We start from the raw sequence: 15,387 nt of genomic DNA on the forward strand, positions 1-15,387 counted from the left end.
GCCAGCCAATTTTTTCCTGGTCAGGTTATGTGGTCAGGAACAAGTCCTGTGCCTACTCCCTATTTATGAAATATTACAAAAATATTAGCTTGAATAAATGAGTTTAAACTATGTGGAACAGTGAGTGATGGAGTGGAGACGTTGTCACTGCCCTGTTAGAGACACAGTGTTCCTATTCACACAGCAGTGCTGGAAACTAACTGTGGTCAGAGACGGGACAGGCTGAAGTCACTTCATCCACTCCCACCACACATCACCTGACCCTCTGATTCACAAAGGATTCATCCCAAATAGCACCCTATTCCATTTATATTGTATTACTTTTAACCAGTGCACTATATAGGGAATATGGTGCCATTTAGGACTCAGACCCAGTCTCTTTATGTCTCCTGAAGCATAATCTGTTTATCTGCCTGTCTGTCTGTCTGTCTGTCTGTCTGTCTGTCTGTCTGTCTGTCTGTCTGTCTGTCTGTCTGTCTGTCTGTCTGTCTGTCTGTCTGTCTGTCTGTCTGTCTGTCTGTCTGTCTGTCTGCCTGCCTGCCTGCCTGCCTGCCTGCCTGCCTGCCTGCCTGCCTGCCTGTCTGTCTGTTGTCTGTTGTCTGGATCGGCCAAACAATTTAATTTGAACAGACATGATGTGACTTGTCAGGTCATATGGTCCTGAAAAGCTCTCAGAGCCATAGCTAAGAAGCAGAACATGTTATTAGGCTCTGGTTAAAGCACCTGCTAAAACCAGTCAACATCCAACTGCAACACAACCAAACAAACTGGGCTGATGTGTTTTTATACAAGCACATACTGACTAAACCACACATTCATAAATACAAGGTTATTTTTTTTATTTTGTTCCACCTTTATTTAACCAGGTAGGCTAGTTGAGAACAAGTTCTCATTTACAACTGCGACCTGGCCAAGATAAAGCAAAGCAGTTCGACACATACAACAACACAGAGTTACACATGGAATAAACAAACATACAGTCAATAATACAGTAGAAAAAAGAAAAACCTATATACAGTGAGTGCAAATTAGGTGAGAGCTGTCAGAGCTGTCAGAGCTGTCAGAGCTATCAGAGCTATCAGAGCTATCAGAGCTATCAGAGCTGTCAGAGCTATCAGAGCTGTCAGAGCTATCAGAGCTATCAGAGCTGTCAGAGCTGTCAGAGCTGTCAGAGCTGTCAGAGCTGTCAGAGCTATCAGAGCTGTCAGAGCTATCAGAGCTATCAGAGCTATCAGAGCTATCAGAGCTATCAGAGCTATCAGAGCTATCAGAGCTATCAGAGCTGTCAGAGCTGTCAGAGCTATCAGAGCTGTCAGAGCTGTCAGAGCTGTCAGAGCTATCAGAGCTATCAGAGCTATCAGAGCTATCAGAGCTATCAGAGCTGTCAGAGCTATCAGAGCTGTCAGAGCTGTCAGAGCTGTCAGAGCTGTCAGAGCTGTCAGAGCTATCAGAGCTGTCAGAGCTATCAGAGCTGTCAGAGCTGTCAGAGCTGTCAGAGCTATCAGAGCTGTCAGAGCTATCAGAGCTATCAGAGCTGTCAGAGCTGTCAGAGCTATCAGAGCTATCAGAGCTATCAGAGCTATCAGAGCTGTCAGAGCTGTCAGAGCTGTCAGAGCTGTCAGAGCTGTCAGAGCTGTCAGAGCTATCAGAGCTATCAGAGCTATCAGAGCTGTCAGAGCTGTCAGAGCTATCAGAGCTGTCAGAGCTATCAGAGCTGTCAGAGCTATCAGAGCTATCAGAGCTGTCAGCGTGTTGACAGAACATCTCACAGAAACACCAGTGCTCATAGGATATTCAACAGGGATCAATTGGTCAAACACAAGAGGCCTGGCCACACAATAGGTTGTAAACAATCCTTTAACTGAGTGAAGAGGCTTGTAAACAACAACACTCTGAGTGAGTAAGGATCACATGGACACAGTGGATGACATCACTAGAGTCTGATACCAGTAACAGTGGATGACATCACTAGAGTCTGATACCAGTAACAGTGGATGACATCACTAGAGGCTGATACCAGTAACAGTGGATGACATCACTAGAGGCTGATACCAGTAACAGTGGATGACATCACTAGAGGCTGATACCAGTAACAGTGGATGACATCACTAGAGGCTGATACCAGTAACAGTGGATGACATCACTAGAGGCTGATACCAGTAACAGTGGATGACATCACTAGAGGCTGATACCAGTAACAGTGGATGACATCACTAGAGGCTGATACCAGTAACAGTGGATGACATCATTAGAGCCTGATACCAGTAACAGTGGATGACATCACTAGAGGCTGATACCAGTAACAGTGGATGACATCACTAGAGGCTGATACCAGTAACAGTGGATGACATCACTAGAGGCTGATATCGGTAACAGTGGATGACATCACTAGAGGCTGATACCAGTAACAGTGGATGACATCATTAGAGGCTGATACCAGTAACAGTGGATGACATCATTAGAGGCTGATACCAGTAACAGTGGATGACATCACTAGAGGCTGATACCAGTAACAGTGGATGACATCATTAGGGACTGAAACCAGTAACAGTGGATGACATCACTAGAGGCTGATATCGGTAACAGTGGATGACATCACTAGAGGCTGATACCAGTAACAGTGGATGACATCATTAGAGGCTGATACCAGTAACAGTGGATGACATCATTAGAGGCTGATACCAGTAACAGTGGATGACATCACTAGAGGCTGATACCAGTAACAGTGGATGACATCATTAGGGACTGAAACCAGTAATAGGCCCTCTCCATTCTCTTAGAACACCAGGGGGATGACATCACTATAGTTGGAGTGGGGCTTCATTACATATGTTATACAGCACCCAGCCTTGGGCATATGGTCTCCCCCACCCAGAGAGGTATAGAACAGGACAGGGGAAACTCTCTGGAACTATGATATAGCACTGTGGAGAGAGACAGGACAGGGGAAACTCTCTGGAACTATGATATAGCACTGTGGAGAGAGACAGGACAGGGGAAACTCTCTGGAACTATGATATAGCACTGTGGCGAGAGACAGGACAGGGGAAACTCTCTGGTACTATGATATAGCACTGTGGAGAGAGACAGGACAGGGGAAACTCTCTGGAACTATGATATAGCACTGTGGAGAGAGACAGGACAGGGGAAACTCTCTGGAACTATGATATAGCACTGTGGAGAGAGACAGGACAGGGGAAACCCTCTGGAACTATGATATAGCACTGTGGAGAGAGACAGGACAGGGGAAACTCTCTGGAACTATGATATAGCACTGTGGAGAGAGACAGGACAGGGGAAACTCTCTGGAACTATGATATAGCACTGTGGAGAGAGACAGGACAGGGGAAACTCTCTGGAACTATGATATAGCACTGTGGAGAGAGACAGGACAGGGGAAACCCTCTGGAACAATGCTTGTATACGCAGCATCTGAGCGTGTGTGTGCGGTGTGTGTGTTCTAGAATAAGCCCTATGTCCATTCAGACAGACCACTAGGCCACTACCACTACAACAACAGGACTTCCCACAGAGCCAAGTGTAAAAAGGCCTGACTCATCAGCACCTGCCCTGGGGACCATCAGGAAAGTCTGAGCCATCAACATGATGAAAAGAATGAGTACACTTCAATAATTTCATCATGATTACACCAAGTACTGTAACTAGTATCTTTCTTTTTGTATTGTTGCCACAAATGTTTCTATTTGTTGTCAAACAGAGTCCTTCTAGAAACAAGCCTTCGCAGTAGATAAAACTAATCATCCAATCACTGATCTGGCTGAAGATCCAATAAACCTGATGATTTGATCTGACTGTGTGTGTGTGTGTGTGTGTGTGTGTGTGTGTTCTCCCATGTCAGTGATTACATTGACTAATATAGTGTGATAACCTTGTCTTTAGATTAACACAACAACACAAAGTTTTCGAAATAAAAATAATCACCAAACCGCTCAAGGACAAAATGTCAAAATGAATAGTTTTCCTTGAAACATCACAGTTAACTATGCATTACTCTGTTTAGTCCATATGTACACTCCCCTACTTATTTATTTGGACAGTGAAGATAAAACATTTCATTTGGCTCTATACGCCAGCATTTTGGATTTGATATCAAATGTTTTCTATAAAGCGACAGTACAGAATGTCACCTTTTATTTGAGGGTATTTTCATTGATTTCTGTTTTACTGTTTAGAAATGAAATAACGATAAGTACATGTATCTAGTCCCCCCATTCAATGATTTCATAAGTATTTGGAAAAATGTACTTATAGTGTATTAAAGTAGTCAAAAGTTTAGTGTTTGGTCCCATATTCCTAGCACACAATGACTACATCAAGCTTGTGACTACAAACATGTTGGATGTATTTGCAGTTTGTTTTAGTTGTGTTTCGGATTATGTTGTACCCACTAGAAATGAATGGTAAATAATGTATTGTGTCATTTTGGAGTACTTTTTATTGTAAATAAGAATAGAAGATGTTTCTGAACACTTCTGCATTCATGTAGATTTAACCATGATTATGGATAATCATGAATGAATCGTGAATAATGATGAGTGAGAAGGTTACAGAGGAACAAATATCATATAACCCTATTCTTATTTACAATAAAATAGACTCCAAAATGACACAATACATAATTGACCATTGAGTTTCTATTGGGTACAACATAATCCAAAACACAACCAAAACAAACTGCAAATGCATCCAACAAGTTTGGAGAGTAACATGATTGATGAATTTTGTACAAAATACTAAACTTTTGACAAAATGTAATACGCTATAAATGAATGAATTTGTCCAAATACTTATGACACCTTAAAATGGTGGGACTATAAATAAAGTGCATTAATTTCTAAACGGTAAAACAGATATGTATGAAAATACCCTCAAATACTATCGCCTCATATAAAACATTTTATCTCAAATCCAAAATGTTGAGTACAGAGACAAATGAAAAGTTTTAGCTTCACTGTATATTTTCGGCAGCACTTGAATACCTTACCTGCCCCTGTACAGAAATCCACTCATCTCCAGTCCGAACCAATCAACCAACCAACCGTTCACAGTATATCAAAATAAAACACACTCAAAAAGCACAAGGGGTTTCCCAAGCAGAGGACTCAAACTGCAGGGTTTCCCATCATTTTCCTCCAGACTGATAGTATCTCCACAAAGGTCACTTCAGTTCAGTTGAGCTCAGTAAGGTCCTCCTCAGTCCTGTTTCAGTCCAAAGACTAGAGACTAGAGACAGGCAGTTTGGCCTCACAGATCCTGAGGACACAGGGCTCCAGCCTGTCATTTGACGTGGCAGGCCGGCCAGAGAGAGACAGGGTTCCAGCCAAACACAGAGGTCCTCTTTACGCGCACACACACACATACACACACACATATATACACACACACACATATATACACACACACACACACACTGGGAGGAGTAGTGGTAAACAGCACAGGAGCAAAGGTACACATAGACTTAGAGAGAGAGGGAGAAAGAGGGAGAGTGTGTGTGTGCTTCAGCATGAAAGACAGATCTGTTCCAACACACACCCCAAGAAACAGGCACTTCAGTGTGTTCAGTGTGTTCTCTCTCTCTCTCTCTCTGTGTGTGTGTGTGTGTGTGTGTGTGTGTGTGTGTGTGTGTGTGTGTGTGTGTGTGTGTGTGTGTGTGTGTGTGTGTGTGTGTGTGTGTGTGTGTGTGTGTGTGTGTGTGTGTGTGCGTGCGTGCGTGCGTGTGTGTGTGTGTGTGTGTGTGTGTGACAGACAGGTTCAGACAGGCTTGCAGGCAACAGGTAAAATAGTGGATCATGATATTATCTCCTCTTCAAATGAAAACAGTGATCGCTGGATTTCTCACAGCAAGTCATGCACACACAGATCACCGATCTGCGGGGTTGCTCTATAGAAACCATCACTATAGAAACCATCACTATAGAAACCATCACTATAGAAACCTATCACTGTAGAAACTATCACTATATAAATCTATCACTATAGAAACCTTAGATAATACTGATGGAAAAACCACCAATGTATTGTCATGTCTTTTATCACAGACACAAAACTATGATTGTCTCTAAGCACACTAAGAAGACGGAAAGAAGACAAATACATCAGAGGGTGAATGCCATTCCATGGAAATGTTTGATCAAAACATCAGGGTGTGATGATGGAGTAGCTGTACAGAGGAGGAAAACTGTTTGAAGGTATGAATGAGTCAGAGAGTCAGAGAGCTTTTGAAATGCCAGATGTAGACGTTCTCATGTCCATTCTCTGTAGGAGGCAGAAAGGACTTGGCAGTCAGATTAGATTATAGATATTATTGAATATTCTCTCTCTGTCATACACACATACTCTCCCTCCTCTCTCTCATCCCTCTCTCTCACCCTCCTCTCCCACCCATCCCTCTCTCTCACCCTCCTCTCCCCCATCCCTCTCTCTCTCTCCCTCCTCTCCCACCCCATCCCTCTCTCTCTCCCTCTCCCACCCCATCCCTCTTTCTCTCCCTCCTCTCCCACCCCATCCCTCTCTCCCTCCTCTCCCACCCCCATCCCTCTCTCTCACCCTCCTCTCCCACCCCCATCCCTCTCTCTCGCCCTCCTCTCCCACCCCATCCCTCTCTCTCTCCCTCCTCTCCCACCCCATCCCTCTCTCTCTCCCTCCTCTCCCACCCACATCCCCCTCTTTCTCCCTCCTCTCCCACCCCCATCCCTCTCTCTCTCCCTCCTCTCCCACCCACATCCCCCTCTCTCTCCCTCCTCTCCCTCGCCCTCCTCTCTGAGGCATCTGAACACTCTAACTCACATAAATGTCTCATTCCACACGTCTAACCAGTTTAGTGTGGAACAAAACAGGGGATGAGAGAAGGTTCTAGCCTGCAGGCTCGGCAGGCTCGAGATAGCTATGCCCCTGCAGCACTGCAGGTATGTACAGTGAAGAAGAAGAAGAAGATTGGGGTTGAAGTGTTTTTGTGCTGTGCTGTTACCACGTTACATAACAATCAAAACACCTCACTATAATAATAACAATAATAATAATACTATTAATAATACTTTGGTGGGAGCTCTTCCTGAGACACCCACGGTGGGAGCTCTTCCTGAGACACCCACGGTGGGAGCTCTTCCTGAGACACCCACGGTGGGAGCTCTTCCTGAGACACCCACGGTGGGAGCTCTTCCCGAGACACCCACGGTGGGAGCTCTTCCCGAGACACCCTCGACAAGAGGGGTCATGGCTAGAGTCAGCCATTATCAGCGGTGGCCATGGAGCAATTAGGGTTAAGGGCTTTGCTCAAGGGCACATCGACAGATTTTTCAGCTTGTCGACTCAGGGATTTGAACTAGCAACCTTTCATGATTTAATGTACACGATTTAATATGTGTATCATATAGTATTTATTCACCTCTTTCTTTTCTTTCATCATGTTAGATCGTCGTCATACTGCAGACATTGTCGTTATCATCAGAACTATTAATTTCATCCCAATCTTGGTTCCACTCCCTGTCTGAGGGGTTTCTGCTGACCATGTGTCTCTGAGAAGACTCATCAAAACCAGATCAGTTCTGGCCAAGAGGGAAGGTGTGAAAGACCACTAAAAACATGATTGGTCACTGCACTGATCTGTCGACAGAGAGGGAGGAAGAGAGAGGGAGGGAGAGAGAGAGAGGGAGAGAGAGAGAGGGAGAGAGAGAGAGAGAGACAGAGAGAGCAGGGAAGAAAGAGTGAGAGCAAGGTGTCTTTCTGACGATACTGCAACAAGGACTTTTCTCTCTCTTTCTAACTCCTCCCCCTCTTTCTCTCTCTCTCTCCCTCCCCCTCCCTCCCCCTCTCTCTCCCCCTTTCCTTCCCTCCTCCTCCTCCCCTCATCATCTCCCCTACTGTGTTCAAACAGCTGCCCTGAACCAGCTGCTATGACAGCAGCTGACTGACAGACAGAAAACCTTGAGTCACCAAAAGGTTCCAGAAAAAGAACAACTTCCTCTTCTAGAAGCTAAGCTGTGTGGACTCAGAGAGGCACTGTCATGGAAAATGACAATCTGGAGCAAAGCCATACTACTATTTTATATATGACTCTGGTCTGGACCATAGAAATATAATGACATTATATTCTATATCATTCCATTTCTATGTGCTGGACAGTGCTATACCAATACCATTGTCATCTAGCATTGTTAGATGCAACACACACACACACACACACACACACACACACACACACACACACACACACACACACACACACACACACACACACACACACACACACACACACACACACACACACACACACACACACACACACACACACCTCTGGTCTGAGGAGAGTAGATAAAATGCCTCTCTGAGTTCAGTTCAGTCTGGCCGTCTGTAGTGAATGAAGCCAGACAGGCGATAGCTCTAGTGTAGAGCCTGATGATTAGAAACAGCTAAAGCTAAGCCTGTTATGCTGGTACCTTCTTTGTGTTGTTAGAGGAGGAGACTGACAGGACCTCGGATCAATGGAGACACTTTTTTTTATCCTGTATCTCTCAACACATTCACGAAAATAGTCATGGCTTCTAAAACTTACAGTTGTTTACTGGACCCTATTCCAACTAAACTAATGAAAGAGCTACTTCCTGTGCATGGCCCTCCTATGTTGAACATAACAAACGTCTCCCTATCCTCCGGATGTGTACCAAACTCACTAAAAGTGCCTGTAATAAATCTTCTCCTGAAAAAGCCAAACCTTGACCTGGAAAATTTTAAAAACTATCGGCCTATATCGAATCTCTCATTTCTCCCCCCCCCAAAAAATGTAAAAAGCTGTTGCTTGGCAACTCACTGCCTTCCTAAAGACAAATAAGGTATACAAAACGCTCCAGTCTGGTTTTAGACCCCATCATTGCACTGAGACAGCACTCGTGAAGGTGGTAAATGACCTTTTAATGGCGTCAGACCAAGGCTCTGCATCTGTCCTCGTTGCTCCTAGACCTTAGTGCTGTTTTCGACACCATCAATCACCACATTCTTTTGGAGAGATTGGAAACCCTAATTGGTATACGCGGACAAGTTCTTGCCTGTTTAAGATCTTATCTGTCGGAAAGATATCAGTTTGTCTCTGCGGATGGCTTTTCCTCTGACAAAAAATATTGTACGTTTCTGTGTTTTTCAGGTTTCCGTTTTAGGACCAATATTGTTTTCACTGTATTGTTTTCACTGTATTGTTTTCACTATATTGTTTTCACTATATTGTTTTCACTATATTGTTTTCACTGTTGTCACGGTTGTTTGAAGGAGCGGACCAAAATGCAGCGTGTTCGTAGTTCCACATATTTATTAAAACGTGAAACTGAATGCAATACACGTAAACACTTCAAAATACAAAAACAACAAACCATGACGCAGAGAGGAAAACACACTACTCAAAAGATAATAACCCACAAACCACAATGAGGAAAAACCCCTACTTAAATATGATCTCTAATCAGAGGCAATGAGAATCAGCTGCCTCCAATTAGAGATCAAACCCAAACAATCCCAACATAGAAATAGACAAACTAGAACTTAAACATAGAAATAGAAAACATAGATGAACCAAAAACACCTCCTGTCACGCACTGCCCTAGACTACTATAGAAAATGACATCTTACTAGGGTCAGGACGTGTTTTCACTGTATTGTTTTCACTATATTGTTTTCACTGTATTGTTTTCACTATATTGTTTTCACTGTATTGTTTTCACTATATTGTTTTCACTATATATTCACCTCTTGGTGATGTCATTCTGAAACACAATGTCAACTTTCACTGTTATGCAGACAACACACAGCCTACAACACACAACACACAGCGTTACTCTGGACCCTGATCTCTCTTTTGACGAACATGTCAAAAATATTTAAATAGTAGCTTTTATCCATCTTAGTAACATTGCAAAAAATCTGAATCTTTTTGTCAAATAATTATGCAGAAAAGCTAACTCATGCTTTTGTCACATCAAGATTATACTACAGCAATGCTCTACTACCCGGATAAAGCACTAAATAAACTTCAGTTAATGCTAAATACGGCTGCTAGAATCAGCCACTAGAACCAAAAAATTTGATCATATTACTCCAGTGCTAGCCTCTCTACACTGGCTTCCTGTTAAGGCAAGGGCTGATTTCAAGGTTTTATTGCAAACCTACAAAGAATTACATGGACTTGCTCCTACCTATCTCTCCAATTTGGTCCTGCCGTACATACCTACACGTACACTACAGTCACAAGACGCAGACTTCCTTATTGTTCCTAGAATTTCTAAGCAAACAGCTGGAGGCAGGGCCTTCTCCTATAGAGCTCCATTTTTATTTATTGGTCTGCCTATCCATGTGAGAGACACAGACTCGGTCTCAACCTTCATGTCTTTACTGAAGACTCATCTCTTCAGTAGGTCCTATGATTGAGTGTAGTCTGGACCAGGAGAGCGAAGGTGAACATCAAGGCACTGGAGCAACAAACCCCCCTTGCTGTTTCTGCATGGCTCCCCTCTCTCCACTGGGATTCACTGCTTCTGACCCTATTACACAGTCTGAGTCACTGGTTTGCTTGTGCTCTCCCATGCCATCCCTAGGAGGGGTGCATCACGTCATGCCAGTTTTTTTAATCAATATATTGAGTGAGTTGAGTCACTGACGTGATCTTCCTGTCCGGTTTGTCGCGCTCTCTCAGGATTGTGTGGTAGGGGAGATCTTCATGGGCTATACTCAGCCTAGTGGTTAGTGGTTAGTGCTTTGGCAAAGTGGGTGAGGTCATATCCTGCCTGGTTGGCCCTGTCCAGGGGGTAACATTGGACAGGGCCACAGGGCCACAGTTTCCCCTGACCCCCCCGTCTCAGTCTCCAGTATCTATGTTGCAATAGTCTATATGCTGGGGGGCTAAGGTCAGTCTGTCCTATCTGGTGTAATTTTCCTCTTATATGGTGTCCTGTGTGATCTTAGGTATGTTGCCTCTAATCCTCTCAACTCTCTCGCTCTCTCCCCTTGCAGAGGATCTGAGCCCTAGGACCATGCCTCAGGACTACCTGGCCTGACGACTCCGGGCTGTCCCCATCCCCAGTCCACCTGGTCGTGCTGCTGATCTGGTTTCTGCTGTTCTGCCTGCTGCTATGGAACTTTGACCTGTTCAATGGACTTGCTACCTTGTCCTGGACCTGCTGTTTCGACCCTCTCTCTCTCTCTCTCTCCCTACCACACCTGCTGTCTCAACCTCTGAATGCTCAGCTATGAAAAGTCAACTGACATTCACTTCTGAGGTGCTGACCTGTTGCACCCTCTATAACCACTGTGATTATTATTTGACCCTACTGCTCATCTATGAACATTTGAACATCTTGAAGAATGATCTGGCTTTAATGGCCTTGTACTCTTATAATCTCCATCCAGCACAGCAGATGAGGACGAGCCACCGCTCAGAGACTAGTTCCTCTCTAGGTTTCTTCCTGGGTTCCTGCCTTTCTAGGGAGGTTTTCCTAGCCACTCTACTTCTACATCTGCATTGCTTGCTCATTGGGGTTTTGAAAAAGGTGATGTGGAAAAGGCTTTATAAATTAATAATAAACTTGATTGACGTTGCACCAGCCTAGTGTCTAATTAACTGTCGTTACGTTTTGACAAGCTGTTAATGAGAGCCTTTAACACTTTCACTGTGTGGAGCTCCATACAGCTGTCATGTGTAAGCTCGATATGATGACAACAACAACAACAAGGTTTGCCTCAATATTAGCCAACTGTCAAAATACAAGTGTGGCCATTTTTATTGCTGTATCACTAAGTTAATAAGTATTTAAGGGTTTTATCAAGGCAAAGGGTGCCTACTTTGAAGAATCTCAAATATAAAATATATTTTGATTTGTTTAACACTTTTTTGGTTACTGGTTACTACATGATTGTCACGTCCTGACAAGTATAAGGGTTATTTGTTATTGAAGTTTGGTCAGGACATGGCAGAGGGTATTTGTTTTATGTGTTTCGGGGTGGTGGTTTATTTAGTAGGGCGTTTGATTTATTATTTCCGGGTTTTTGGGTAATGTTCTATGTTTGTATTTCTATGTGGTCTCTGGTCTTTTGTATTTCTATGTCTGGTTTATTGGGGTTGGACTGTCAATTGGAGGCAGGTGTTTTCTCGTTGCCTCTGATTGGGAGTCCTATATATGGGTATGTGTTTGATTTAGTGTTTGTGGGAGATTGTTTCTTGTTTTGCATGTGTGAGCATGACAAGACTGTTTTGTTGTTCGTGAGTTCTTCGTTTTTGTTATTTTGGTGTTCACTTTATTTAAAATAAATATCAAGATGAGCATCCACATTCCTGCTGCGTTTTGGTCCTCCATTCCCGACGACAACCGTTACAATGATTACATATGTGTTATTTCATAGTTTTGATGTCTTACTATTATTCTACAATTTAGCAAATTTTTAAAATAAAAAAATATTTGAATGAGTACATTAGGTGTGTCCAAACTTTTGACTGGTACTGTACAATCACTACCGTTCAAAAGTTTGGGGTCACTTAGAAATGCCTTTGTTTTTGAAAGAAAAGCACATTTTTTGGCCATTAAAATAACATCAAATTGATCAGAAATACAGTGTAGACATTGTTAATGTTGTAAATAACTATTGTAGCTGGAAACGGCAGATTTTTTATGGAATATCTACATAGGCGTACAGAGGCCCATTATCAGCAACCATCACTCCTGTGTTCCAATGGCACATTGTGTCAGCTAATCCAAGCTTGTCATTTTAAAAGGCTAATTGATCATTAGAAACCCATTTTGCAATTATATTAGCACAGCTGAAAACTGTTGTGCTGATTAATGAAGCAATAAAACTGGCCTTCTTTAGACTAGTTGAGTATCTGGAGAATCAGCATTTGTGGATTTGATTACAGGCTCAAAATGGCCAGAAACAAAGGACTTTCTTCTGAAACTCATCAGTCTATTCTTGTTCTCAGAAATTATGGCTATTCCATGCGAGAAATTGCCAAGAAACTGAAGATCTCGTACAACGCTGTGTACTACTCCCTTCACAGGACAGCACAAACTGGCTCTAACCAGAATAGAAAGAGGAGTGGGAAGCCCCGTTGCACACCTGAGCAAGAGGACAGGTACATTAGTGTCTAGTTTGAGAAACAGACGCCTCACAAGTCCTCAACTGGCAACTTCATTAAATAGTACCCGCGAAACACCAGTCTCAACGTCAACAGTGAATTGGCGACTCCGGGATGCTGGCCTTCTAGGCAGAGTTCCTTTGTCCAGTGTCTGTGTTCTTTTGCCCATCTTAATCTTGATGACAGTTATCACATATAGACCCTACTATAAAGGCCCTATGGCATCTTTAAGGATAAGAGAAGCATGCAGTAGATAGGCTGGTAGCACAGGAGGTTGAAGGCACCTTAATAGGTGATGGCGTGCTATTGATAATGTCTGGAGCGGAATGAGTGTAATGCTATCAAATTCACATCTTTCCAGCCGTCATTATGAGCCGCCCTCCCATCAGCAACCTCCTGTGGCTGGTAAAGCTGGCCAGCCAGCATGCATTTTCTTCTGGGTTCTGTCACGTCCTGACCATAGTAAGAGGTTATTTTCTATGGTAGAGTAGGTCCGGGCGTGACAGAGGGTGTTTTGCATTTTTCTATGTTTTTTATTTCTATGTTTAAGTTCTAGGTTTCTATTTTTATGTTGTTGTTTTTTGGGGTTGCTCTCCAATTGGAGGCAGCTTGTGCTCATTGTCTCTAATTGGAGATCATATTTAAGTAGGGGTTTTTCTTCCTGGGTTTTGTGGGTTATTATATTTTGAGTAGTGTTTGTTTCTCTCTGTGTCACGGTTTGTTTTGTCAATTCAGTTATTTATGTATTGCAAAGTTTCACGGATTTAATAAAATGTGGAACTACAACCACGCTGCACTTTGGTCTGATCCTTTCGATAGCCGTGACAGGTTCAGAGATTAACTGGTAGAGGGCCAGACCAGGTCCAAATACATCAGCGATCTAATGGCCAGGGGTTCGATAAACAGACAGTACCCCTGTTCCTAAAACTCCTCTAGTACTGATAAGACCACTGAATACACATTACCCAACTAGTACAGCATGACCTGAGTGTTTCAGCCCAATGTGTTGGTTTGTGCTATTGTTGACAGAGGCCACTCATAATCATGTTGATGAATCACCTACAGCATCTTATGATGTAAATGAATGCAACATATATTATTTTGAATATCTTCAGTGCAGACTACCCTTTTAGATTAGAACAAGGGATGTAATGACTGAAAACTATGTTCAGAGATAGATTGTAGCTGTCAACTTAACACAGAGCTTCCAAATCTGCCCACCACAGAGACACAATCCTCTATGTACTGTTGATATAGTAGGATAACATTTTTGTTCTGCATATTTTCAGTGCAAAATGTATTATGTTCGAAAGCACATATTTGCATGAAGGAAAAAAATTGCAACGCACTCAGATGACTTTAATGCATGGGTGGCTCTGCTAATTTGAATCAAGAACATGTGACAAATATCGCCTACATACCTTTCAACAATACTGCCTTCTGATACTGTCCAATCCATACTGATTTATCACTGGGGAATCCTAGCCCCTCGCCGAAATCCGTGATTATCATCCAACCGTCAATCCGTTAGTCCGAATCTCTCTGAGAAGATCCCGAATACCTCGCGGAGTCTGCGAAATGTTGTTCAAACGCGCCTGGCTGATGCTCTCACGTTGTCATTATTCGGTAACTGCCAGAGGCCCCCACCGTCCCAAAAAATGCCGTCTGATTTCGCACGCATCAGATGCGCTCCTTCTCTGCTGTGCATGTGTACGGATATCAAAGGAAGCCGAAACTCACGCTGAGGCCCCAAGAGCACCATTCACCCACCAGTGAGCATCACTGCGCGCATGGCACAGCACATCCACGAGAGAGTAAACATAATCAGATGGTTGTTCAAATATTACTTAACACTATATTGAAATGAAAAGCTATAATAACAGTAGGCCTGTGGTCTTTTATATTGGAGTAGGACTAGGCCTGATGTATGGCTTCCTAGTAAATTAATTTGAGTCTATACGCTATTAATGCTCTGCTCAGTGTTCCTATGCCTGCCCTTGCATTCACAGAATGCACTGCATCAATAATGTCAGGGACTGAAGGCAACACCAGTATGTACAGTCGGTTGTGTGTGGAGGCCAGGAGCGGATTGGATGTGGGGTTTATATCGCATGAATTGTAGTCTACAGGAAATACACCACAGAGTAATTACCATTGCACAGGAACCAGGTCAGTTGGTCAGCCATCTGCATACGGGAACTTATGCTGCGTTCAAAATTAAGTGGGAAGGTGGTAATTACCAGTTGTCAAGTCGTAAA

At 43.2% G+C, this 15,387-nt stretch overlaps 1 protein-coding gene across 2 annotated transcripts in view; it reads right to left on the reverse strand.

Annotated features, from left to right (window-relative positions):
• The window catches only part of pde4dip (phosphodiesterase 4D interacting protein), a 167,514-nt gene extending 152,707 nt beyond the window's left edge, over positions 1–14,807 (reverse strand). Inside the window, exon 1 of one of the 2 annotated variants that reach the window (XM_045687856.1) lies at positions 14,551–14,807. In XM_045687856.1, the coding sequence (XP_045543812.1) occupies positions 14,551–14,588 (38 nt within the window). In that variant the 5' untranslated portion in view covers positions 14,589–14,807. Of the gene's footprint in view, positions 1–5,005; positions 5,350–14,550 lie in introns of those variants that run through there. The other variant, XM_045687857.1, reaches the window with a different exon arrangement.
• Positions 14,808–15,387: the final 580 nt, after the last annotated feature.

The sequence above is a fragment of the Salmo salar genome, chromosome ssa10 (assembly GCF_905237065.1).
Source record: "Salmo salar chromosome ssa10, Ssal_v3.1, whole genome shotgun sequence".
In the NCBI taxonomy this organism is placed as follows: domain Eukaryota; kingdom Metazoa; phylum Chordata; class Actinopteri; order Salmoniformes; family Salmonidae; genus Salmo; species Salmo salar.